At 35.6% G+C, this 27,298-nt stretch overlaps 1 protein-coding gene and 2 long non-coding RNA genes across 3 annotated transcripts in view; 1 reads left to right on the forward strand and 2 right to left on the reverse strand.

Annotated features, from left to right (window-relative positions):
• LOC134754793 (uncharacterized) overlaps nucleotides 1–27,298 on the reverse strand; it is a 111,043-nt gene that overhangs the window by 64,984 nt on the left and 18,761 nt on the right. The window contains exons 2-3 of the mRNA XM_063691161.1: nucleotides 17,769–17,833; nucleotides 691–1,370 (exon numbers count right to left, since the gene is read on the reverse strand). Coding sequence (XP_063547231.1) covers nucleotides 691–1,370; nucleotides 17,769–17,823 — 735 coding nt within the window. The 5' untranslated portion in view covers nucleotides 17,824–17,833. The remainder of the gene's footprint in view (nucleotides 1–690; nucleotides 1,371–17,768; nucleotides 17,834–27,298) is intronic.
• On the reverse strand, nucleotides 8,453–9,608 carry LOC134755497 (uncharacterized). The gene is made up of 2 exons (XR_010129050.1): nucleotides 9,545–9,608; nucleotides 8,453–8,571 (listed from the first exon to the last, which is right to left on the reverse strand). It is a non-coding gene; the product is annotated as an uncharacterized LOC134755497 (long non-coding RNA).
• Nucleotides 14,673–15,896, forward strand: LOC134755498 (uncharacterized). The gene is made up of 2 exons (XR_010129051.1): nucleotides 14,673–14,746; nucleotides 15,685–15,896. It is a non-coding gene; the product is annotated as an uncharacterized LOC134755498 (long non-coding RNA).

Raw genomic sequence — 27,298 nt, forward strand, 5'->3', positions numbered from 1 at the left:
TTATATTCTATTTATTCTCATTTATTTGTTTTTATGCTTTATTTTTTACTGTCAATTGGTCAAAGGTTGAAGAGATCCCTTAGAGGGATAGGTTCGCCTTTGTACATTATATATATTTTGTTTTATTGTGTCTTAACCTATTTTATGTGCAATAAAGTGTTTACATAAATACATACTATCACATATATACGTGTGAACCGACGTGGTAAAGAAAAGTAATATTATAACATAAAATTAATTCACTAAATCCTTACCATACCAAAAAGTATTCTTCAAGCAAGCAGTCATGTCTTTGATAAAATAAGTTTTATGGTTATTCATTCCATTGTCTTAATACAAGCTTTCTTCTAATTAAGTAAAACCCCGCCACAATTCGCGTAATTAACAAAACATGGACAAATAAAAAAGTCGCCACCCCGCTTAAATTAATCCAGAAAGCAATAACGTTTCATTTTGATCCGTCGCTCGGAAGCTAGCTCAATGAAAAAATATTAAATACCCATTCAAGTACTAAATAAAACTGGACAAAAATAAAGTTTGCCAACTTTTCGGGATTGGAATATCTGCGTTGAGCAAACAATTTTTGAGGGTGCACAAACAAACGAAAAATTATTTTGAAACCTTGAAATACTGGGCATTATTGTGCGAAATTTAAATTAAAACTTGGCAAGTATTTGAAGTGAGACGTACCTCAATAGCAGGTCCAGGCATCTTCCTATTAATAACGTTGAGAGGTCTGTTCATACCGTCGGCCGGAATACAATCGAGTCTCTGGCAATCCGTTTCGTTAAAAGGACAGTCAAAGCAAGCCTTGCTCATAGTCTGGTACCATTCTAGATGGAACATGTAGTAGCAGATCATCGGCTTCTCTCCTTCTTTACACTCTCTTTGGCACGGATGAGGCCCATCGATCAATTCACCCGTCGCTTCGTCATATTTAACATGCGTTTTTTGTTCGGATTTCTTTATAACCTTTTTTACCTTTTGCAAGTCTTCATCATTTAATTCTTTTACCATATGTTTTGTCGGTTGTCTTAGGGCTGTTTTTGCTATCGTGTTTACGTTTAATGGATTAAGTTCTGGAGATAAAACTAGTTTTGAAGCGCTTTCTGGTTTCTTTGCATCAATATTGACTGTTTTAGTGTTGACTGTTTCATGTGATGCAGCCTGTTCTTTTTCTAATGCTACATTGTCTACGTTTTCAATGCTTTGACTTCGTAATTGCCTGACATTATATTTGTTTAGAGTGTTTTCTTTTATGATTGCGTCTTCTGTAAATTCTGTGGTAGTTTCTAAATTGTCTGTAATTTGATCTAGTGTTATAGCTTCTATATCTTCCACAGTTGTCTGGCTGTTGATTACTGGAACGCCTGAAACAAAGAGAGCGTGTAATTAAGTTTAATTTCTTAAAACCTTTAACTCGATTATTTTGATCTTAGCATTTTCGAAGTCCTTTAAACTTTTAGTTTTGCTCTAAAGAATAAGGAAACTCAACTGAGGAAGTTTTCACATTACAGTTTTATAAATTAAATTAGATTAGCCTTCTGTAACTATTACGAAGAACGGGCCTTCTGTAACTCTGCCTTCGAAGCAGTAGGTCCAGGGTTCGAATTCCGGTAAGGGCATTGATTTATAATTATGTATTTGTCTATTATATTATGTATATCGTCGCCGGGTACCCACAACACGAGCCTTATTGAGCTTACAATGGGACTAGATCGATTTGTGTAAGATTGTCCCGTAATATTTATTTATAGTAATAATAATTATATTTATAGGTAAATACAATATTAAATTGATGTAATTCTCAGCTTCTTAATCTTTTTCCAATCTTTATGTTGTCGAGGTAATCTCAAAATCCCATCTATTTGATTAGTCAAATCGGGAAGATTTGTTTCACTCGGCCTTTACAGTCGATTTAAATTGCAAATTATAGAGATCACCTGCTTTGTTCCATTCGGTATTCAAAAAATCTTCATTTGGTATTTTTGTGAAAAAAAACCTACATTACGAGTATATTTAATTACCTATATCCATTACGGTAAAGAAAAATTAGACAAGGTTCATTATCATTTCATATGAATTATTCTCAGCTAATTATGCAGTAACCCTTAATCGTGAAAAAAATATGGCTGTTTCTTACATTTTGGCTGGTCCTTTTTCTATGGGAGGGTAAAAAAAAATGAGATTTCGTGGTTGATCCCATAGTAAAAGTTGCTCAGTGTAATCCCAAAACCTCCCTGGCAACGGAAATGCACTTATTTTTTAGCCACCCTGTATACAAACTGTTGGAGTACAATTACCCAGTGGGGAGCATAGTAGGCGTTTACGGTACCTTTAATTTAATACGTAATTAAATTACGATTACATAACGCGCTAAATTACCAAAAGTATGACAATCTGTTTTTGTTGACTTACAAAATCAGCATTATTTTAATGATGTAACTAGTTTTTATTATGACGATTCGTAATGTTTTTGCCCATTTACTTGTTTGAGAATCACGTGTATCTCAGAATCACGGATATGGGTTTTTTAGAGTTAAAACTTGGTGAAATATTTGTTTGTGATACCTACGATAAATTATATCTTAAAGAAACTTCTTAGAATATAGGTAATATACCGTGAAACCACAAAACTATTGAGGGTTTTCAGGAAAAAATGGTACGATTTTTTTTTCCAAGACTAAACAATTCTTGAGTTATTTCGACTCAAAATCACGAGAACTAAATGAATAAACAAAGAAAAAAACTGTCCTCAGTTTTTAATACAAATTTTGGGTGACAGTTTTGTGACGGTCCATACAAAATGTATGAGAAATTGGGGAATGCACAAATAGGAGAAAAAACTTGAGTGATCCGGATATAGATCCAGGTGTTCTTGGATTTGGGTTTATTTTATAAAAAAAGCTCTGAACATAAGTCGTCCGGAATACAAATTGCCAGGCTTGCCTTACTAAACGACGTCGCTTCTCCCGTTTACTCAGCTGGAAATTCAGTACTTCCCGGCCTGTTTGACAGTAAACTATTCCAAGCCGGGTACTTTTTAGTTTTTTTTTTATATAGTCATTTGTATTTATTTAGTCAACACACATTAATAAAGTACAATACATAAAATAAAAAAAACTTAAAACTAATTATTACTAATTAAACCTAGACAAGCTAAAACTAAAACAATACAAATTAAAAACTAAATATAGAAAATTTCCCTTTTAGTTAAACTTAATATTATACTTAACAGCTGCCGTAAAATGGGCCAAATTTGTTTGAAAATTTGCTCCGATTTATATTATAAACCGGCCAAGTGCGAGTCGGACTCGCGCACGAAGGGTTCCGTACCATTACGCAAAAAACGGCAAAAAAATCACGTTTGTTGTATGGGAGGGATTTATTTTATTCTGTTTTTAGTATTTTTTGTTATAGCGGCAACAGAAATCATATGTGGAAATTTCAACTGTCTAGCTATCACGGTTCATGAGATACAGCCTGACGACAGACAGACATACAGACGGACAGAGGAGTCTTAGTAATAGGGTCCCGTTTTTACCCTTTGGGTACGGAACCCTAAAAACTGTTGGAGCACAATTACCCAGTGGGGAGCAAAGTAGATACGGAATGAAACTGATCACGCAAAAATACTACTTGACACATTTCATGTTTTGGAGTGTTTTTAAGTCCATTAAGATATGACTAAATATTTAACCTCCAGTCATACAAGTGAAAAATCCAAAATTTGCTACTGAAATTTGAACCTATAGTGTAGGAAATAGAGTCGATTTTTCACTTAAAAGAAACAGCAAAAGCGACTGTTCCAATTGAATATGATTAAAATTTCATCAAACTGAAAAAGAACTGTGTAGGACCTTGGGCCTTAGTAGGATAAAGTAGTTCTACAGATTTACTTGCCCCCCACATCCCCCCATTACCCCTAAAGGTAAGGTATAGCGAGTGTCTACAGTGTCTGAGTGCCTTCTTTATTGGGACCAGGATGGGACCGCGTGCCGGAATCACACAGATTGCGAAGGATTCAACCTACTTGATACTTACGTTACGATGGATGATTTGATTAAATATCAGCCTAGCTCTGTTCATAAGTGGAACTGTGAAAGCACCATACCTATCAGTACAGTGTAGGTATTATTTCAATTAGGGGCTTGTGGTTATCAGTTGGTTTTATGTTTGATTTACTACTTTAAATTATAATTATATTTAAAACTCGCCATTTAACTAAACAATTTCCGTATCTCTTAGTTTTAGATTCTCTCTTGTATGGATGAAATAACCTGAGATACAGGTTAAATACTTTAATTTTTTTTTTATTCTATAAATCATTTCATACTTATTAATCCCATATAAATTTTGTACTTCAAATTTTATTTACCAAGTAATGACGAATTAGAATACCGGTTTACAGTGCACTTCGCCTGTGATGTTGATTTGTACATATTCAAAATATAACAAAACGGCTATAAATGAGGCTTCCAAGGCTGATTAATTATTACTAATAAAATGTAATGAGGAACAAGCCACTTAAATGCTGACCTTAAGTTGCATGTAATCAAATTGCCTTTGAGTATGATGAGACTATGTATAAAAAGGCAATGAATGACCTCACAAAGCTTCAATAAGACCTTCTCGGAATTCGTTTAATAATAATTAATAATGCTTAACTTATGTTTCGTTAGAAAAAGATATTTATTTATCTTAACTGAATTAAAAACATATTTTACTGGAAGGTGATGTCGATGGCGGTTGCTGTATCTAACCTACTGGCTTGCTCAGCTTGAGGATGATTTGCAATCAATAACTACCTAAAGATTGTGAGTTGGATATCGTTTTTCATTGAATGCCGTGATAACGTATTCAACGTGGATAAAGTTTGGTATCTAATGTGTTCTCTTTTTTTAACATTAATACGTATGCCCATGAATCTCAACATGGTTTTGTAGTTGTCAATTTTTTGCGATGTCGATATAAACAGCTACCTACACAATTAACGATAAAATTACCTTTGTACTTTAGTACCATTAATTTGTATGTTAGTTTTATATTTTATATTTCTTCGTTTTTATTTCTAAATATTATAATTAAAATTACATTATTACGTTAACTTTTTTCTATTTATACTCATGTTTCATACAAAAAAAACTTTCAAGTATCAACTCGTCTCATTCCCGGGCCCCGCTAGATGAATGGGCCGATTAGATCGACCAACTCCGCACGATCTTGATTAGTTGTGCGACTCCGTCGATGCGACAATCGTGCGATTGAATTCAGCTAACTACAACTTATTGTGCGGAACGTGGAATTGGTTGCCTTTGTGGAATTTGTATTCGTATAGTAATATGGGGTCCCTTTGTTTGACATAATTATTGAAAGTCATAATGTAATGATTGTCATATTATCATTAATCATAATTCTGAAACCGTTAACTTTCAGGATTTTCCTCAGGTTATCCTATAGATAGGTTAGGTTAGGTTAGGTTTGTTTTATGGCAATCCTGAAAAGTTACGCGTTTCTGAGAAAAACCAAATTATGACTAACGAAAATGTGGACAAACAATACATTTGACTTAAAACTATATGGGCAACAATAGAGACCCATTTCTGACATTTTGATTCTTAATTGGGTCAAAAAAAATTTTCGTTGTCTCGTTGTTTGTCCCCAAAAAATGTGACGGAGTGGAGCTTTGTGTATGAGGTGAAATTTAGTTTTTAATTTTTCTCAATAGAATTATAATCTACAGCTAGAAAGACATACAATAGCACTCAACTTTTTTTTATTTGATAAAAGACAAAAATAGAAGCGTGACAGAGTGGTCAGAAACAAGACAACGAAAAGAATTTCGACCCGATTAAGAGTCAAAATGTCAGAAATGTAGGATAGGTATTTAGGTGTTATAATAATATAAAATATTTATATTATAGGTACTAATCAACAAAATTTGGCACACGAAGTATTTTGAGAAAATATCTAATTAATTAACATTTAATATGAATGATGCAATGTTAAATCACTTCTGACAAAAGAAACAATACGAAAAATTACATTGATTATGCCCAGAGATTAGGTACATAAAAAAGAAAAATCATTCATCATAATTATTTGATGGCAAAATTGCATCACTTTCATTTTGTATGGAGGAAATTTTATTGTCGGTTAATTTCAAAAAACAAAAAAACACATGTTTTAATATTTTTCTATGAAAACAAAGAAATAAATGAATTCTTTATGTGACACTATAACTAGCGGCAAGTTTAAAAAAAATGTACTTAAATTTTTTAATAATACTTTTCGGCACACTGAGCAAACACGAAATAAGGCCTTAAATCCGTCCTTATCCAGTTGCATGAAAGTACTGAAAGTTTGTACGGAACCCTCAGTGCGCTAGTTAAATGAACTCGCACTTGACCGGTTCCTTTATACTCGTATTTTTCATTGAGATGTGTTAATTCGATATTTATTACAAGAGAACTATTGGAAAATGATGGCGGGAAACAGTACAAACTACTTACTGAAATAAATAACGTATTAATAACACATGCCTGACACGCAATTACACTGTAAGCAGTAGCAAGCGTTTTTCACTTGCTTAGTACGAGTAAATAATATTATAATTAATTGAAAATAAGTGCTGGAAAAGTCTAGCGTAGGCAACGCTAACTTTATCGACGGTGCCAATTTTTTCACCGAAGTATAATATTAATGAAATTTATTAGATTATTTTAAACCGGGTCACTCACGTATTACACGCCGCACCCTCGACCAGTGAAGACGTGTCGTGTTTCCGTGAAGACGGTCCTCGTAAAGTGGACCGAAACATGTCGAGCTATTCGACTTTATAATACGTGAGTGACCCGGTTTAAAATAATCTTATATGTTTGAGTCTCACGGGAGTTTTATAATTAATGAAATTTACCTAGAAATCAAATATCCATTGAATATAATAGGGATGTTGACATGAATCGCGATTATATAAAATGTTATGTTTTTCCCATAGCAGGGAATATTAGAATGCTGAAAATCATATTTTGTAAGTGTAATTATGCGTAATAAATAAATTAAAAAATAATTAAAAGTATTTAAAGTAATGCCCAGCATCACGTGACTGCAAACGCAAATTGGAACGCGTGACGTCACGGTGTGAGAAACACGCACAGACAAGTTGTCAAACCTAGTGGTGAGGACCACCAGGCGGCGTAGCCAACATGCCAATCGCTTTCGCTCCGTAGCGAACGAAACGCAACTGTCACTGTTGCACTAATATGGAAGAGTGATAGAGATACACAAAGCGTTTCGTTGTCGTAGCGCAAGCGATTGTCAACTTGACTAGGCCAGCAGGTCAGTGCCAGAGGTGGCACTGACAGCACTTTGTTTAACACATCGTTAATTCGTTACGTCATCAAGATCACGTGACAGCTTGGAGCGTTTTTGCGCGAAATTTAAACAACATTTTATATATTCGAGATTCATGTCATCCATATTGGCTTCCTATATTTCTTTACCTACTGTCGTTATCACCCCTGTAATATTTCCATTATTTAAAATTTAAATGGCTGCACAAAAATGTGCCGTGAATCTTTTATCGGCGACCACATCAGTAACCGCTTCAAAGTACTGCACGTGCCGAATGGATTCCATGCGATAATTAAATAATTAATTGTAAAGGAATTTAATATATCAACTGGTGCAGACGAATGCCGGTTTATGGTATTACAGATTATTCGTCGAGAGACCTTTAATCGTGTGACCAAACAATTATTAATATGGCATGGAATTTGCAATGACAGTATCATAATTTATGTTTTTCTATGAAAATATGACGTTTATACACACACGCACACAGCTTCGAAGATAAGGCTATATTTTAAAAATATACAAATATGCATTTCAAATTCTTACGATGGGTCTTTCAATTGTATATGTGACGTTTTCAACCAAAAGGTACCACATTGTCGCTTGTTGATAAGGTTGATTTCTAATTGAAGCTATATGGAAATAGCGCCTAACTGACAAGCGACAATAAGTACCCTTTTGGTTGAAAATAGCACATTTTTATGACTTTTCTGACTGTAATACATACCCGTCGTCGACATAGAAGTGCGGGTTCATTTGTAACCTCAAAACATAGTAAAGGAAGGAACCAATAATTATGAACACAGTGGCGTAGCTAGGCGTGAGCAAAGCGGCCCCTCGCTCATGTCCTCACACTAAATAGGGCCCGGGAGCCAACCATTTTTATTAAATTGGAAATACACAGTAAAACAAGGCCTTGCAGATGCGACTTCGCCTACGCCTAGACTTCACGCTACGCCACTGCAAAAATAAACGTGTAAATGTTTTAAGTTTTAATCCAAGTGACTCCATCTGTTCGACAAAAACGTGAAACTAAGAGTTAAGACTGGCACTCTCCTTGGTACAGTACAAACCAGTCCTGAAACTGGACGGAGGGATGTTTGCACTTGTACTCGCAGATACTGTGATACGTCTGGTGGTCGTTGGCGCAAAAATCGAAGGTCCTTAAGCAGCCACACGGTCCACGGTTCTGGGCGACCGCTAGCCCTAACAGAACCACTGAAACACAAGCATGCCCCGTTATATATTTAGTTCTTGAAAATAAGGGTTGGGAATAGTTACCTTAGCTTCGCCTTTAGTATGTGGGTAACTTCGCCTTAACCAGCATTAAGACGAGAGACAAATTTTTTTTTCTCTGAATATTAACATTTAGATTAGAGTCTGTGCGTGGAACTTCACGACTCTTCTCTTTCCGCACAGACTCAGGAAGATATTTTCAGAATATTTGTGACGTTTTCAAGCAAAAGGTACCACATTGTCGCATACGAAAAACCTGTCAGAGCGTCCTTATGGTAAGCGACAATGTGGTGAATAAGGTACCTTTCGCTTGAAAACGACACATCTGTTGTAGAGGTGTAGCTAGTAGTAATTAAGGCTATGCCCCTTCATTTGACTTTTTTCGATTTTTAAATCATTATACGTGTGCTTTTAATAGTTTGGATGGAAATTGCTTCTGGTTCCTAATTTATAATAATAATTTATAAAAATCAAATTGTGTAATATTTCAGTGTAATGTTAGTATCCAGAAAGGAAAATGAGAAATACATTTGTATGGAGAAGTGGCCGTCCAGTATCCTCTTAATACAACCAAAGAGGATATAATAAGATAGAGCGGTACTGTCATAGTAAATTTTGTAACCACTGTAAATTCACTGCCATCTATCGACATACTTTAAAACTAAAAATGAAGATTTATAACAATACGTTAAAATGTATTTAAATATGGATAAATTATTTTTTTATTTGCAAATTTTATTTTTATATGATTTTGACCCATTCTTTCACTGATATGCGTTAAAATTATAAATAACAAACGAAACCGTCAACGCCCTCTATACGAGTGTAGGCCAAAACTAGTGGCGCCATCTGATCGAGAATCAAATTTTCGTGATTTTCGAGGCACGTTTTTTCCAGACTGTATCCATCTATTACGGAGTTATATCTATCTTTGATACAACGAATGTTTACTTACTGAAACACAGTGCCAATATAGTCTTCATGTTCACTTCGAGTATTGCCACAAAAATGAGAAAACTGGTTTTTTTAATGGCTATATATGTGACTAATGTGTACGTACACTCCAGCACATTATCACCTACAAAAATAGTAAAAAACCGGCCAAGTGCCAGTTGCCATAGCGGCAACAGAAATACATCATCTGTGAAAATTTCAACTGTCCGTACCCAAAGGGTAAAAACGGGACCCTATTACTAAGACTCCGCTGTCCGTCTGTCCGTCTGTCCGTCTGTCCGTCTGTCTGTCACCAGGCTGTATCTCATGAACCGTAATAGCTAGACAGTTGAAATTTTCACAGATGATGTATTTCTGTTGCCGCTATAACAACAAATACTTAAAAAACCGGCCAAGTGCGAGTAGGACTCGCGTACGAAGGGTTCCGTACCATTACGGAAAAAAACAGCAAAAAAATCACGTTTGTTGTATGGGAGCCCCATTTAAATTATTTATATTATTCTGTTTTTAGTATTTGTTGTCATAGCGGCAACAGAAATACATCATCTGTGAAAATTTCAACTGTCTAGCCATCACGGAGATACAGCCTGGTGACAGACAGACAGACAGACAGACGGACAGACAGACGGACAGACGGACGGACAGACGGACAGCGGAATCTTAGTAATAGGGTCCCGTTTTTTACCCTTTGGGTACGGAACCCTAAAAAGTACGGAACCCTCGGTGCGCGAGCCCGACTCGCACTTGGCCGGTTTTTTTAATTTCAAATTTAAAGAAAACCTTTGTTTTTATTTAAAAAAAATCAATTTTCTCAGCACATTAAGGTGGGTGTTAATGGTTATTGATCAATTTTCGGCTACGAGATCCAATTAATTGAGTTTTAATTGAATTAGATACGCGATTTTATTATAAACAATGCGTATCATAATTATGATACCGGTTAATTATCACCTTGATTATGAAATTACGTATTCACATGTGAGAAAAAAAACTTAGTTATTCCTATAAATTAGAGACTAATACACAGAAAAGACTGACAACTTTCATACAACGCCGTTGGCACGTCTTTAACCAGGCAGCTAAGTAACAGATTAAAAAATACAAATGAATACTAAAATTTAAAAGGTTGGCATTGGCATCAAAATCGGGGCCTTACAATATTTCAATATGAGCTACATATATTTTAATATCGTTACAACTATTATTTGTGGCTTTCCAATACAGAAGGATCCTTATGCTTCAAGTACAATAAGGACTACCTATTTTATCTGAAATTCCAATAGAAAATTTGATAGAATGGTCATTATTACACATGAAACATAACGACCCTACTCTGATGGAAAGCCACATTTTACTATAGATGATACATATAATGATATAAAAGATGTATTTTTTCCGCAAAAGTATGTAGGACATTTTTGAGTAAAATTTAATAAGATATGTTACCGTAGAGTAGACCACATTCTCATAGAGTGCGTAAAATGCGAATTTCTCCAGTATGGTACACATTTTCCAAGATGGCAGCGGCTTCTCGAGGTTGCAATAAATGTCAAATAGTGTTACCATGAAAAGGGACCTTTAATAGGGGGTATTACTGCAATGTTCTACCACCAGAGTGCAGCACTAGCCCCTTTAGTAAACCATATAATAACTTATACATACTGTACCTTGAACAGGTTTTTGACAAGTTTTCAGAGATAATAAAATATGACATTGATGCATCGAGACGGTTTGTTTACAGAGGATCTACCGGGAAACGCGAATCCAAAATTTCGCTATCTGCCTCTTTATCGCTTGAATATGCAAGAGAGATGTTAGATAACGAAATTTCGATTTTCTTGTTTCAGATTGTGGTAGTGGCGCCCCTACGCAGAGTTTCGCGTAATATTCCCTATTAACATACATACCAAATTTTAGGACAGTTCTAGAGATTTTAATTAAATATTGAAACATTAATTACTATTAGTGAAATAACGTATTGCCACGATTTTTTATTTACTTTTCATTAGGAGGTTTAAAAAATCGTCGTCCGAAAATAAAATGTCCCAAAAACTGTGCTTGTTAATTTCACTAAAGTATTTTCTTACAATCTTTATTTATTTGTCTCTGACCTCTCAGAGTTGAAATGTTATTCTACCAAGTTTTCAAGTGTTTTCGGCGTTTCACACTTTATTCTTAGGTTTTATACGAGATAGTGTGTTTCAGTGTACGTACGTATTAGTCACACAAAATGTCATAATAAAAGTTAGTATTTTTTCAATTCTCTTTGGCAGCACTCGAGGTAGACATGAAAACTATAGTCGCGATTAGTTACAGTAAGTTAAATATCTGTGATCTGTGATTTATATATATATTATGGAGACTCAAAGAAACTGTTTCAGAAAAAAACAGCTCTCGTAATATATCATGCTTATATCGAGTCTATTCTTAGATATGGGTTACTCTTATGGGGCAACTCAGTTGAAAAACACCGTGCATTTGTAGCTCGAAAAAAACGATTTGTAGTAAAGGTCGCAGAAACTCGTGCCGACTTGATTTTGCTAAGCTTAACTTATTGACACTAACATGCCTATACCATATCTATATTAAATATATATATCCATATCTATCTTTACATATACGGAGCAGCTGTCTATATAATTTGACGACCATTAAGAGATATCTAGGTATAACTAGCCATATTGACATCTTTTTCGTAACCATGCTATTATTGACATCGTATATTTATTTCCCAACATTTATTTGACTTTGTGATGAATTTTTATCTGTATTGACATTTGTATATAATAAGTGACGATCATAATATAAATTCGTATAGATTAAGTTAAAATAATTTATAATGTAATTTAATATTATGGAATAAATAAATCTAAATCTAAATCTATGTGTAGCAAAATCTAGAACTCTTCCCGCAATTTAATAATGTAAGTAATAGACTTCTTCGACGATATCAAATAACTATACCGCCCCATAAATGAATAGTTTTAAACATCCATACTACCTAGTTCGCAAAAACCAACTTTGCGAATGCTAGACAGCTACGTAAAGTAGTGCTTTTTGAGCAACTGTGTTAAATAGAATTATTACAATATGCTTAATTGTTGAACATGTGAACCATAGTTGCAGTATTGGACTATAGTTCTGGTTTTACGGTATACAATTACATACCTTATTTATGAAATTCGACTCAGTAACTACGACGCTGCGGGGGAACGCGTTATAGGGACACAAACGTAATATATACAACCAATAACTTCATACTTATGTAATACTTCTGGTGTTACAGGCGTCAATGGGCTACGGTGACTGCTTACCATCAGGCGGGCCGTATACTTGTTTGCCACAAACGTCGTATTTTTTTTTTACCGCTAAGCGAAATATGTAAAAATTCGCGCATAAATCCTTATTCTGTATTTTTTCACTCGATGATCTCATCGGAAGATCAGCGATGGAAGTCGCCAGCAACATGCTGGGATGAGGCCATTTCGTGGCACTTTTCTCTTTATTCTTTCTATTATCTAATTAACACTGACCCGATTACGAAAAAGAAAGCTGCTTTGTACGTCGAACCCGTACGTCGGGGTCAAAATGTTGCTTCGTCATATTTTCTGCAATTTTTTTTAACATATATTTATATTGTATGTTTTTGCATTTCAGTGTTTCTGTTAGGGCTAGTGGTAGCGAGCCCACTTGGGCCGTGCGGCTGCAAACCGGTCTTCGAATATTGCGCCAACGACTACACCACGTACCACAGCATCTGCGAGTACAAGTGCAAACATCCCTCCACCCCGTTCCATGACTGGTATATTCTGTATAACGGACCTTGCTTTTCCACGTCGGAGACTACAACTCGTGCGAGTACTACATTTAAAACAACTAAACGGAGGAGTATTAGTACAACTACCACCGGACCCCGCTACTTGGCGATGTACGGTGATTCATTCAATGGATAAACTAATTAATTATGTTACGTGCGATTAAAAGTTCGAACATTTAATAATACATTATTTCAAATGCTAAAACCTTTCATGGATGAGCGATTCGCTTAGCTTCGATTCGTCCGCCAATATATAAACAGCGGAAACTTCAAATGCCGTAAGGTGATATTATATTATATTTTATTGGTGTAAATAATATTTTTCCGAAAAGTATAATATAATATCTAAGGAACACCTTAATGGGATATGGATTTACCGATTTTTATAAAAACTTAATTTGTTTATTATTTTGCTCCTTTGAGTAATCTTATGCGTTTGTTTCTTACTAGATTTGGAATTTCCACTGTTGATATAACGAATCCAAAAGCCTATTCCCCTCGTTAGTATTTTTGTAATGATGGTGTTATAAAAACGTTCGTCAAATCTTAAATCTAACAAACCGTTGAGAATCATTTGTCCCTATCAGTCATTTTGACATTTCTCATTGTTAGAAAAAGGCAAAGTTTAAGGTTTGGAAAAGGTTGGTTAGTCTCTGCCATAGAGTTTGGTCTCTGCTTAACAACATGGAAAGAAAAAAAATCTTTAAAAAAAGGAAACTACGTACGTACATGCATATTAGTTACACAAATATTTCATTGAGTGTGTTAGTGTTAAATAAATGTCATCTATGGCTAGATGGCATCGAGGTAGCCTGAAAATAGCGTAGCATGGAAATATTATTCTGGCAAGTTCACAAGTATGTGTGTTGAACGTGTAACTATGGTATACGGGGGTTGTTATTTAATTATTAAAAAAAAATAACAACCACCGTATGCCATACATACATGTTATGTATGAAGTAACGGAACACGATGTTGTTCACAGGGCGTTTAGTCCAGAACAGATTTTTGCCTACTTACCGGCATAATAATACGTGAGTGAAACCGCTAAGTTAGCTAAGTTAATATGTCTCACGATAGTGTTTTCATAGTTTTATTTCATGAGTAACTATCGCGGTAACCGAAGTCAATATTAGGTCTCACGATAGTTTAGTTTCGATTACCGGCATAATATTTGCACATAGTTGAGTCTACCCGAAGTACATATATCGCAGAAACAGATTTTCGCTCTTACTTATTTTAATTTTCTATATGTGATAATGCCTGAGTGTACGTATACAGATTAGTCACACCAATTGCCATTAAAATTGTCTAATAGTATTTAATTAATCTCTACTGTAGCAGTGCTCGAGGTAGACATGACGACAATATTGGCGCTTAGTATTGGTAAGTAAAAATTATGTTATTTAAATAGTTGCAATATCAAAGAAAACGCTTGGGAAACTAAACTGACTACGTTTTGTTTTCGCATAAAAATTGCCTTCTATAATTGCGTTGCGTCGCTGCGTCATTTTTGCTTGACCTATGGAAAATATCCAAAAAGTTTAACCCGATTAAAATCCAAGTAACTTGCAGAGTATACGTATTTATACTTTATGATATCTTGATGAAGAAAAAGCATCGAATAAAACGGATACATGGTTAATAAAAATGTAACAAAAAACTGTAAACTGACTGATATTTTCGCAAAATTTATGAAAATTGACCCACACACGACACAAAGATACACACACAGTGCTAAAATAAAAACACTAATTCCTTGCTTCTAGTCCATAGTCAAAAAATATGACTATATTTTTTGCAAGTTTAAATTTATATAAAAAAAAACTTGTATTTCAGTTTTCTGTTAGGGCTAGTGGTAGCGAGCCCACGTGGACCGTGCGGCTGCAAACCGGTCTTCGAATATTGCGCCAACGACTACACCACGTACCACAGCATCTGCGAGTACAAGTGCAAACATCCCTCCACCCCGTTCCATGACTGGTATATTCTGTATAACGGACCTTGCTTTTCCACGTCGGAGACTACAACTCGTGCGAGTACTACGGCTGGGTCGACAACTACTAGGTCCAGGAGACCTAAGTCCACGACAACTACACATCGATCGCAGTGGGAGGATTATCCTCATACAGTTAGTAATGCAATTAATGGATAGACTTATCAAATTATTAAGGTGCATGACATTATATTACATTAAAAAATATTAATGTTCTATTCTTTTCCTTTTTATGTTTTGCCCATAAAGGTAACTGACCACTTATAATGTACTTAGTACTGTATAGGGAGATTATAAAAATTCTTTATAATTTTTGCTTGCATTTCAGTGTTTCTGTTAGGGCTAGCGGTAGCGAGCCCACGTGGGCCGTGCGGCTGCAAACCGGTCTTCGAATATTGCGCCAACGACTACACCACGTACCACAACATCTGCGAGTACAAGTGCAAACATCCCTCCACCCCGTTCCATGACTGGAATATTCTGTACAACTGGCCTTGCTTTTCCACGTCGGAGACTACAACTCGTGCGAGTACTACGACTGAGTCGAGAACTACTATGTCCAGGACACCTAAGTCCACGACATCTGCATATCGATGGCAGGAGGAATATACCTATACGAACCCAATTTTGGGATAGACTTATCAGATATTTTATATGTATGTCATTAAAAAATAACATTTAAATGTTCTTTTATATAATTTAATTTTTTTGCCCATAAAGATAACTGATCAATTATTGCAAGTACTGTATAGGGAGATTAGCAGAATATACTTACTCATTACAACTTGTAGTAATCCCAAAATAAGCCCTTAATGCTTTCAAATACGTCTGCGAGCGATATTACAATATGTTATGTTAACTTTTCGGTTTCTTTTGTTTACAAAATTACCGTGAGACTCTGACATATAAAATGTATTAAAACGACAGTACCTTAAATTAAGTTGACCTCGACTTGTTTTGCTCCATTACGAGGAGCTTCAACAGGAACTCGCATTAGCGGACCATTGCAGACTGCAAGCTGCAGCTCTCCGCGACCTACGTCAGCGGCAGGGGAGGCGTAAGTCGATTTCGTTGTATTCCCATTTGCCAATAAATGCGCTTACCGGCGTTCGAACCCAGGACCATCGGCTTCATATATAAGAATAAGGCTTCAAATATAGATATAAGTAAGCTCAGAGTCCTCACTCCATACATAATATAATAACCCATTTAATAAAAGTTTTATGCGAGTTTTGTATCAACTTATTGACCGAAGCGTTAGCGAAGGTTTGACTCCTGCAAACTGCTTAATTTCGTACGTGCGGAGGTTCTCCTTTACAATTCTAAACCGATTCTCGTGAAATGTGATGAGCAGGTTCAGTAGTTACTTGTAGTATCACCTCTTTCACGTGATTTTCAGTTGGTCACAAATAGAAATTTAATACTCGCTGACACTGCTGACAGCTTCATTCACTTTTTTCACGTGTCAGTGATAACATGATAATATTTAAATTTACAGAGATTGTTGTTTATTTGTACTTGTAGTGATATATTAAAGGCAAAAAATGTCCAGCGTTTAAGACAACTATTAAGACATTTGAATTGTATAAATTGATATTTGATTTCGTTAAAAATACTTTCGGCCTCTTATGGGTGACACCTTTTTTTGTTTTGTGTCATGGAGACTGTATAAAGGAGCCAAATCTCTATGTATGAAAAGTGTCCATCAAAAAACAGTAATTAGGCGGCGCCACCATACACCGAAATACTACCAAAAACAACCTACGTAATTTGGTCGGGTTATTTGTTGCCTTATATGGTTCATGTTATACTCATGTCCCAGAGCCTAACTAGCGCCACCGGAAAGATTAGGAACTATTATTTAAAGCTTAACGCGGTCACTTTTACAACAATTCTGCCATAAGAGATTGCGATCCTTTCTATACTATCCATATTTTGTGTTTTAACATACAATGGCCGTGTTGCCAATGCTCCAAATAAATGAAGAAAAAAAAACATGAAAATATTATCTATATTTTTAGTGAGTAGTGAGTATCAAGTTGAGAATCATAAAGAGAGTACAGGATTATCCCCCCCTCCACTGACTGTCCTGTGATAAGTCATCTTGTAACAGCTGACTTGCCGGAGGACGAACATGCAGTTTCTTTGTTCACCAGCGGAAACATGGTATAAAGTGTTTGGTAATCCTCCCGCACTGCCAGGTAATGAATTTCTAGGTTTTATTTATAATTATTCTGCTCTTATAACAATGGCTATACCTTTATCCCGTTTGGATGCTTGTGCTGCTTACTCAGACACTTCGATGAAAGTAATTTAATGCGCAATTTCATTACTAAATACCTACTATCTTAGTACGCAACGAAATCACTTACGATTACCAGCATCTCGTAATAAAATAAATGATTTACTTACATAAAATAAAAGCCGCCACCACCAGGCAAGTATTTCTACTTCCTTGTAGATACATTTTGGAGAATCTGAAACAAATCATACATAATTTAATTTACAATATTCCATCTACAAGTATATTAGTTACTAATATAACAATTTAAGCTAAACTCAACGTCATAGTGTTAACATCTTTGATGTTGAGTACCATTTTTATCCAAACAACGAAATCTGCGAAATTTCAAATATTAAAATAATTTTCCAAATTGGACCAGCCACTTTCTTAAAAACGGAGGAAAATACATAAAACAAGATCCCGTCCTATTGAAGATTTTGTAGGGAGTCGGTTTTAAATAATGCTGCTGACCGCAAACACATTGACGCCTTCGAGATGTGGTGCTGGGGAAAGATGATCCGTATCCCCTCGACAGCATTTCGAACTAACGTCTACATATTGCGAGAACTCAAAATTTTGTCGCGGCTGTCATCCGAATGCCTACGCAGTCCTTGAATACTTCGGTCATATTGCAAGGAAAGACGGTGGCAACCTCGAAAAGCTCTTTATGACCGGCAAAGTGGAAGGGAAAAGGCCTGGACGTGGACGCAGTTCAATACCTTGGTCTGACCAGATCCGTATCGCTCTTAACTCCACAGTTCACATGGCTCTCCACACCGCCAAAGACAGAAACAGATGTAGAAAGATCGTAAGAGAGAAAGTGATACAAAATGGAGGTCACGACCCTCAACATTAAGGAATACGACGCAAGCAGGAGGCATAAGCTATGTACATTGTTTCCACTATAATAATTATATTTATAGTCATAATACGTCTGTATACCTATAAGGAAAACAATACTAACGCATACTTTAAAAGGGATTCATGATAATTAAAGATGAGATCGCACGTCAGTCGGAATTCCCGCATCAAATCCCTAAAGCTTTGAGGCTGATTTTATTTTTAAATTTGATATCGTTTTGATCTTATTTTGATACGACTGAGTCGTGTTATCAAAGGGCCTAGCGAAGATGACAAACGCCAAACGAAAGGAAAAAAATGTGTTGGGATGACAGATGCTATATAAAGTCATATGAATGTGACTGGTGACTATTTCCATACATTATTTAAATTTCGATTGGCGATTGTTATCAACAATTTTATTGTCATCGTAGGCCTCCGGGCATCTCACGCGCACCAATAAGTGCGAACGAAATGACTATTGAAAAGACTTCTGATTGCATTTCCTCCAATGAGCGTGAGCCGTTAACTCTGATTGGTGCTCACGGTCAAGGTCGTGTCAAAAGAAGATCGAACCCGTATCAAATTGTTAAATGCAAAACGGCCCCCTTAAAGGTATTTGGAAAGTTCAATACCTACGTTAATACTCATACGCTGGGGATTCCCTACATAATATTCCCTAGATAATAAAGAGAATATTCTAAATTCAAATCGTATACTGAGTATTGGTATTCTCCTTTATTAATGCATGTAAGGAGATAGTTTTGGAATATGTATAAAGAATAAATAAATAAATATATGGGACAATCTTACATACATCGACCTAGCTTCACAGTAAGCTCAATAAGGCTTGCGTTGTAGGTGCTAGACGTGGATATTACATATAACTAGCTTTTGCCCGCGACTTCGTCTGCGTGGACTTAGTAACCACAGCTATAGTAAGAATAGCACCTGGATAAAGTCTAATGGCAATCATTCAATTTGAGCATATACTTAATTGCTTACACAAATTATAAATAAAAAAAATATCACTATTTCAGACAATAGTCCATATAAAAAATTATGCTATAATATTATTATCTAACTTAAACTAAGACTAACTTAAACTAAAATTATCAGGCAATTCATTAATTATCTCAATTTCACCCCGCTTTTGACCCTCTTAAGGGAAGATTGTCGAGATAAAAACTATCCTTTTGCGATTAACTGACAGGCTGATATCGTCCGGCGGACTGGTAATCAGTGGGCCCCTTTACACAAGCCAAGAACCTCTTTGAACCATGACCTTCATGAGTCATCATGATTACAATGAATGTTTTCAAAGAGACACCTACATTCGCAACCATCCCTGGATCCATCTGGTTGGATCAAGATTTTAGACTTGTTATTAAATTCAAATTAAAATTCAAATGTTTTATTCGTGATAAACTTAAAACTAAAATTACATACAAAAGTATACTAAAGCTATAGGAACTTATAAAATAGATAGGAGTTGAAGTTTACCACGAAATGGTCTCGCCTCAGCATAATGCCGAACCGAAGGTCAGCGCTGATCTTTCGGCGGGACCATTTTGGGTCACGATCGCAGCCGTACGACACGGCCCAACCATAAGCTGAACGCAGCCTTTGCAGCAGCGACCAGCGCCATCTTGTCTACTGTCTATGGCAGTACTTGACAATGTCATTATTGACAACAACAAGTGTATAATAATAAGAAATGACTATGCCGTATTAGACTATATATTATATTGTCTTCGGTTACCGCGATAGTTACTCATGAAATAAAACTATGAAAACGGATTATATCGCGTATATTGAATTTATAATACATCCCGACTATACATTATTAGATCTAGTTCATACTCAGATCCTTGTCAGCTGTTGTAGCACCATTATGATTTTTATGACGCCATTTTGAATAGTTTTATTAGTAAAGCGATTGGGTTCAAAATTGGAATGGTTACAATGGTGTGGTTATCAACAATTAGATTAGTTGAGCAACCTAGAGTACGTATGCGGGTAACGGCCCGATTCGAACAACGCTTATAAGTAGGGATGTACCGACTAGTCGGGAAAGCCGACTATCCGGCCACATTTGTAGTCGGCGATTAGTCGGCGTTTTATTAGTTACAGAAACACAGGTCATAAACTAAATAAACAGCAAATACATTTGATAAAATTTCCATTTTATTCAATTAAATTAATTATATTTTATACCTGTTAAGGGTGCATACGAATATTGTCATTCAATGGCATGGAATATTGTCATTCAATGACAATTACAAACGTTTTATTACAGTGCCTATGTAATTTTTATTATTTGAGGCGTCTTCAATTAAATTACTAGAACAACCTCACAAAACGCGAGTCTCTTAAGGAAAGTCTATTTTGCTCAAAATGCTCAAATGGCAATTGGCTTATTCATGCATAAAGTTTGTATTTGAAGGAAATATTTTTTATTAGAATATTTGATGCCGTAATATCTCGTAGCATATGCATTTCCTTGGTTAAATTGTAATTTAATTGCTTAAAATGTGAAATAAAATGCATTAAATTACGCGCAAAAAGCTAAAACGACGAAAGGACCCGGAATGGACCCGGGTATGTCCTTAATCTACGTCCAAAAGAGAGGTATGGGTACTATGAATGACATCTCGCTTTGTGTGGTAGGGCACAGGACAGCGGATGTCATTCCAGATCTAGAGCAGAGCCCAACTGGGAAGGTACCTCCACCTTACAGAAAACCGCAGCCAAATAACACTAGACCCTACTAATAGTGTTGTGTTCCTGCCGGTGAGTAAGGTTGCCAGAGCTCGAGGGAGAGGAGTGTTAGGGTCGGCAACGCGCATGTAACTCCTCTGGAGTTGCAGGCGTACATAGGCTACGAAGACTGCTTAACATCAGGCGGGCCGTATGCTTGTTTGCCACCGACGTAGTATTAAAAAAAAGGAGCTAGAAAATTGTTATACAAATGCATCCTAACTTGCTGCAGTGACCATCTGAATGTAAACTTTAAAGAGAAATAATGATTTATGAATTTGGCCGACTAGCCGACTAGTCGGCCGACTAATCGGCCATCCGAGCGCCGATTAGTCGGCTAGTCGGCTAGTCGACCAAATCAATAGTCGGTACATCACTACTTATAAGATGTCACAGATATACGATACCGTGTGTCAAAACCAAAACGTCACTTTTGACACTGACAAATCTGTATCGTAATGTTATGACATATTATTAAGCATTGTTTGAATTTGGCCGTAAGACTGTTATTTACAGGTAAGTACAGGACGTTTCATTTATTTTTTAAGATAAATTTAATGGGTGAAGTTGTATAAAACCTGGGTGTGTCTCGCATTTAACGTAGCAGCAGTTTTGGCAAGAATATAATGAATACATATTGATATAACGTATGTCGTTATATTAATATATAAATAAATTAATAAAAAAATCAAGGAACCCCAAAAACTATAAGAGATAGCTAAATGTATTTTTAAAAGACCATCATAGTCGGTATGGATATGATGGTCGTTTTTGTCTACGTGACAGTGTGATAAAACGGTGTCCGTCACTTTCTATCCCGCGGAGTTAAAACGTGACAGTTATTTTTATCACGTGGATAAAGCTCTCCATAATACGCCTGCTGTTCGGAATCGAATTTGATAAAATCTGAGAGAGTAGTTTGCAGAAATGGATAGTCTAAACTATTGGGAATAGATTTATAATGCAGTCATGCATATAAACGAATGAAAATAATGATACAATGGCTCGCGCTTAATGATGCGCGCGAGGTGCACTGCGAATCATCTCAAAGTCGTATCATAACAATATCAAAACTATAACAAATTGTGAAATCTGTAACAGCGCTAAAGTTTGTCAACGATACGCCATGTACTTATTTGTTTAATTAAACGCTCTTATTGAGAACATTTACAAAATTATGCAAATGTGTTTGTAAACCGGGTTAATTGCGAGTATAAAACGTGTGTTAATCAGCACAAAGTACTTAAAAGATAATTTCTTAACACGCGAGAAGTTATTCCATCCGTATTTTTTTTATTATTTGTATTGTGCTCGTTATTTCGTAATCGATAGTATACCTAGATATTGAATCAATCCTATATTATACCGGGTATTTCTTGTAACAGGAGCAATAAATTAAACTGGAGGCTGTACGCCTCAAACTGACCAACATTTGTTCAGCAACTTTTTAAAATTATGAATTTTTTAGATTATATCTTTTTCATACTAATTAAATATTATTTTCAATGTACGCTGCCATCTGTGTGTTTGACGTTCCTTGTCACCCTTTAAACATAAGTCATAACTAATTTTTCAATACATTGCGTTTTAGAATAAACTTTAGTGTAATAAAAATCAAAACACAAGTTATTTTTAAAAGTTGCTGAACAAATATTGGTCAGTTTGAGGAGTACAGCCTACAGTTTAATTTAATGCTCCTGTTACAGAAAACACCCGGTATATCCTCCTGAACTCTCTTTCATGACTGGCGAAATACAAGTATCAAGAATACAAGTGGATTTAAATACTTAACTCTAGACTTTTCTTGTATTTTAAATTATATAGTTGAATTTGCCCCATAATTGCAAATGGCCTGGCTGACCTTACTTTCTTTTTGCGGTATTACGCGTTTCCCTTAAGAAAACCTTATTTCTTATCATGTAATAAAGATAATAATTTATAAAAACCGTTTCAATAGATGTCAAAGGAAAATACGCCAATAAACTAATACCTTAATTATTTCCTCATGAGCAAATATATTTAGTTCAAGGATTTAAATTAATTACCTAAGCTAGACATCCGTATGTACTTAGTCAATATTTAAAATACATACATAAAATATTTAAACTTGCAAATAACCACTCCTCATAGACCCATGTCAGTCTAGGTAACAGTTTCTAATTATTATAGTGTTGTTTTTTTAACTGACAGTGTCAAAACTGACATACATTTACTGAACTTAGCATGTCATATAATCAGGCATCGTAAACTGCGAGCGAAATCCATTGAAATGACGTATGACAACCAGTTACTCGTACAACCCTAGTACTTCAATGGATTTCGCTCGCAGTTTACGATGCCTGCTGCATATAATAAAAAAAATAGATAAATATTGTAATGGATGTACTCAGAGATGCCTTTTCTATGAAATGAAATGAAATGAAATGAAATGAAATGAAATGAAATGAAATTTATTATTCATAACACACAGTTATAGGTCAATACATAATTAGATTATTAGATTATTTCACATTTGGTATATTTGAGTACTTATTTTTAAGTATTAATTAATTAATTTATTAAAATACATTATATATATTTAATTACAAAAAAATATATTATTTATACTGCAAGAGGCAGATTGAAAAAATCTTGATAATTATAAAAATTATTCTCCTCGAGCCACGACTTCAGTCTACTTTTAAAGCTTTGGGCGGATGCTGCATTTCGTACTGTGCTTGGCAACCGATTATACACGGAAGGTCCTAGGTAGTATACTGATCTTTCCGTTTTGGCGAGTTTGTGCGAGATTGTACTTAGCCTATATTCATATTTATTGCTACGCAAGCTGTATTTCGGATTCGTCCCCCTGCGCTTGAACTCATCGATGAATATGACAGGAACTCTTGGTTACAATGATTGTGTCGACGGTCGAGGCTAGAATATTTTTTTAATCCCATTTGTAACAAAATGATATATATGCTGTGTGAACTTAGCATATTATTTTGTGAAATTCCACAGTATTGGTTTTTACGATAAATACGCCAGACCTATTGCTAAAAAGTATCAGGAACTCTAGAACTATGTTGCATGCTAATAGAACTCCAATAAGATCGTGATCTGCTAAACTTTGATATGCCAACTTCACAGACATAGTACGAGCGAGATACATAGAAAGTAAGTTACGTACTCGATAGAGTTTATGTCAGTGCCAAACTAATGGTAGCCACACTTGAGTTAGCTTAGTCCGACTATGAGTTTTCTTCTTCACACTACCTACGTTCTAAACACGGGTATTGTAGCATATTATTTAAAGCCAGGGCCTCAAAACTACCCGTGGACCGATTCCAGTCAGCAAGTCTTTATTTGAATCGGGAGAGAAGGGCCTGGCCGTAACCATCTGGTAAAAAAAGGTTTGAGAACCCTGACTTAAAAGTATTTAATAATGAAAAGACGTATTTAATATATATACTTAAATATCAAAGTTTACTGTTTCTGCTCTCCGTGATATTAAATGCGTAAATTGAATAAATTCAAGTCTAGGCAGACAATTATGTTCACTAGAAAAGAAAAGCCGTCAACGTCAACAGGCGTCATGTTCTAAATTATGCTATTTTTATTAAATTTTCATCGGATTCAGCTGTCATATCAATTACTCAGAAAAGTGAAAAAAAATTGTATTCAATATCATTATTGTCTTCGGTTACCGCGATAGTTATTTATGAAATAAAACCATGAAAACGGTATGTTGTATCGCGTATATTGATGTTATGAATGTTATGATGTATTATAAATTCAATATACGGGATATAATCATGAAAAGGGTTTAAACTTTTTTAGTACCTATGTGTTATTAACATCATAAAATAAACGGACTTTAAGCCTAATTATATTACTTTATCCTTATAGGCATGTTAAAACCTACTTATTAAAAGTTGTATGATAAAAGCCTTAGAAAAACCGGACAAGTGCGAGTCAGACTCGCCCACCGAGGGTTCCGTACTTTTTAGTATTTGTTGTTATAGCGACAACAGAAACACATCGTCTGAAAATTTCACCTGTCTAGCTATCATGGTTCGTAAGTTACAGCCTAGTGACAGACAGACAGACGGACAGTGGAGTTAGTAATAGGGTCCCGTTTTTATCCTTTGGGTACGGAACCCTAAAAACGATCTAGGACGTTAAATTATGTAATGTCAACAGAAAAGACGCCGTTTTTCCCGAACTAAGTAGGTATTAAGACTTGCTCTCCGAAACAACTCACGCGAGTGACACACACGTGATTTAAACCGTAAAATTAACCTAATTTTAGTATGATCGTAAGAACTATTATATAATCTGTGGTATGACACACTATAGCCCGTCAAAGTCAAACAACTTTGTCGAAAAAGGCGCGAAATTCAAATTTTCTATGGGACATAACTTTTGGCGCCTACATTTTTTCAATTTGCCAAGGGTAAAAACGGGACCCTGTTACTAAGACTCCTCTGTCCGTCTGTCCCTCTGTCTGTCCGTCTGTCACCAGGCTGTATCTCATGATCCGTGATAGCTAGACAGTTGAAAATTTTACAGATGTATTTCTGTTGCCGCTATAACAACAAATACTTAAAATTAAATTATTTTACGGTTTAGACTCACTTGTTTTAGTCACTCGCGCGACATGTTTCATGTTTTGGTTTGACAAGGCGAGATTACTTCTACGAGAAAAATGCTACGTACCACGTAAAATACGTGAAGCGATCGGGATTGGGCGGCACCCTAATTTCAATCGGGATAGCGGCTGGGCTGTGCCGACAGCATGGAAGCCTGTGATTCCTCAGCAGAATGCCGGTGAGTGTTGTGACAGTGTAGTGGACATAGTGAGTTCGTGCTGTGTGTCGCTACAAGTGTTAGGTGACCCAAACCCATACACACCTACAACCTACAACGACAGCGCAAGACCTCCCCCAACCGGCTTTCTCGGCGCGCGCGAAGCGAGCGACGCGGCGCGCGGCAGCGGTAGTACGCAATACACGGTCTTCGTGAACGCTGCTCGCACTATTAGTGCTTGAGAAAGGAGACCTAGGCTCTCCGTAACATGTCGCGCGAGTGACTAAAACAAGTGAGTCTAAACCGTAAAATAATTTAATGTTGTATGTCTCACAACAGTTTAAATTCAAATACTTAAAAGTTACGGAACCCTCGGTGGGCAAGTCTGACTCTCACTTCCGCTTTTTTCTGCTGACGGCAATGGCTTGACAGGTTTTATATAGTTCGATTCAAATATGACTACTAATATTATAAATGTACAAGTAACAGTCTGCATGTCTGTTACCTCTTCACGCTTAAACCGATTTAGTATGTATAATTTAGTATGTACCTAGTGTATGTATGTAGTGTTAGAATGTTTAGTATGGAATAGTTCGAAGCCCAATTTTTATCAATCATCATTAGCATCCCACGTAGGCAAAGTCGCGGGCAGAAGCTATATAGTATGAAATAATTATAAATTTAATTTAGATAGTGTGACTAAAACACATTAAAATAAAATCAAATGGCGAAACCGCAGAGCAAAATTTTGTAAACAACATAAGTTAATGTCTCTTTAACGATATGGTAACTGTATCGCGCGTGACAACGGCACTGCTTCAAAACACGGACATATAATACGTATGTATTTTAGACATCGCATCTGTGTACAGTACAGGCGGAAGATGTGCATACATCAAACATCAAACATTTATTCAGCAAATAGGCCACAGGGGCACTTTTACATGTCAATTTTTACAAACTATAAAAATTAACCCAAAATTACAAAAAACAATTACCTATACATAAATATAAATGTTAAATTACACAAGAAAAAAAACTAATAAAACTATACAAATAACAGAAGTACTAAAATTGTTTAGAGATGTAAAAGTCTCTAGGTGTCAGAGATAAAATGTATATAATAATAAAAAAGATCATCAAATTATCTAGAGATGTAAAGGGTCTCCGAGACTTGAATTGTTTTATAATTAATAAAAAGACAAAATATGCATGTGCAATATGCGTAGTTTCCTAAAAGTTCAGCTACAAGGTCTATGATTCAAAGTAT

Source organism: Cydia strobilella, chromosome 2 (genome assembly GCF_947568885.1).
Source record: "Cydia strobilella chromosome 2, ilCydStro3.1, whole genome shotgun sequence".
NCBI classification, from domain to species: Eukaryota; Metazoa; Arthropoda; class Insecta; order Lepidoptera; family Tortricidae; genus Cydia; species Cydia strobilella.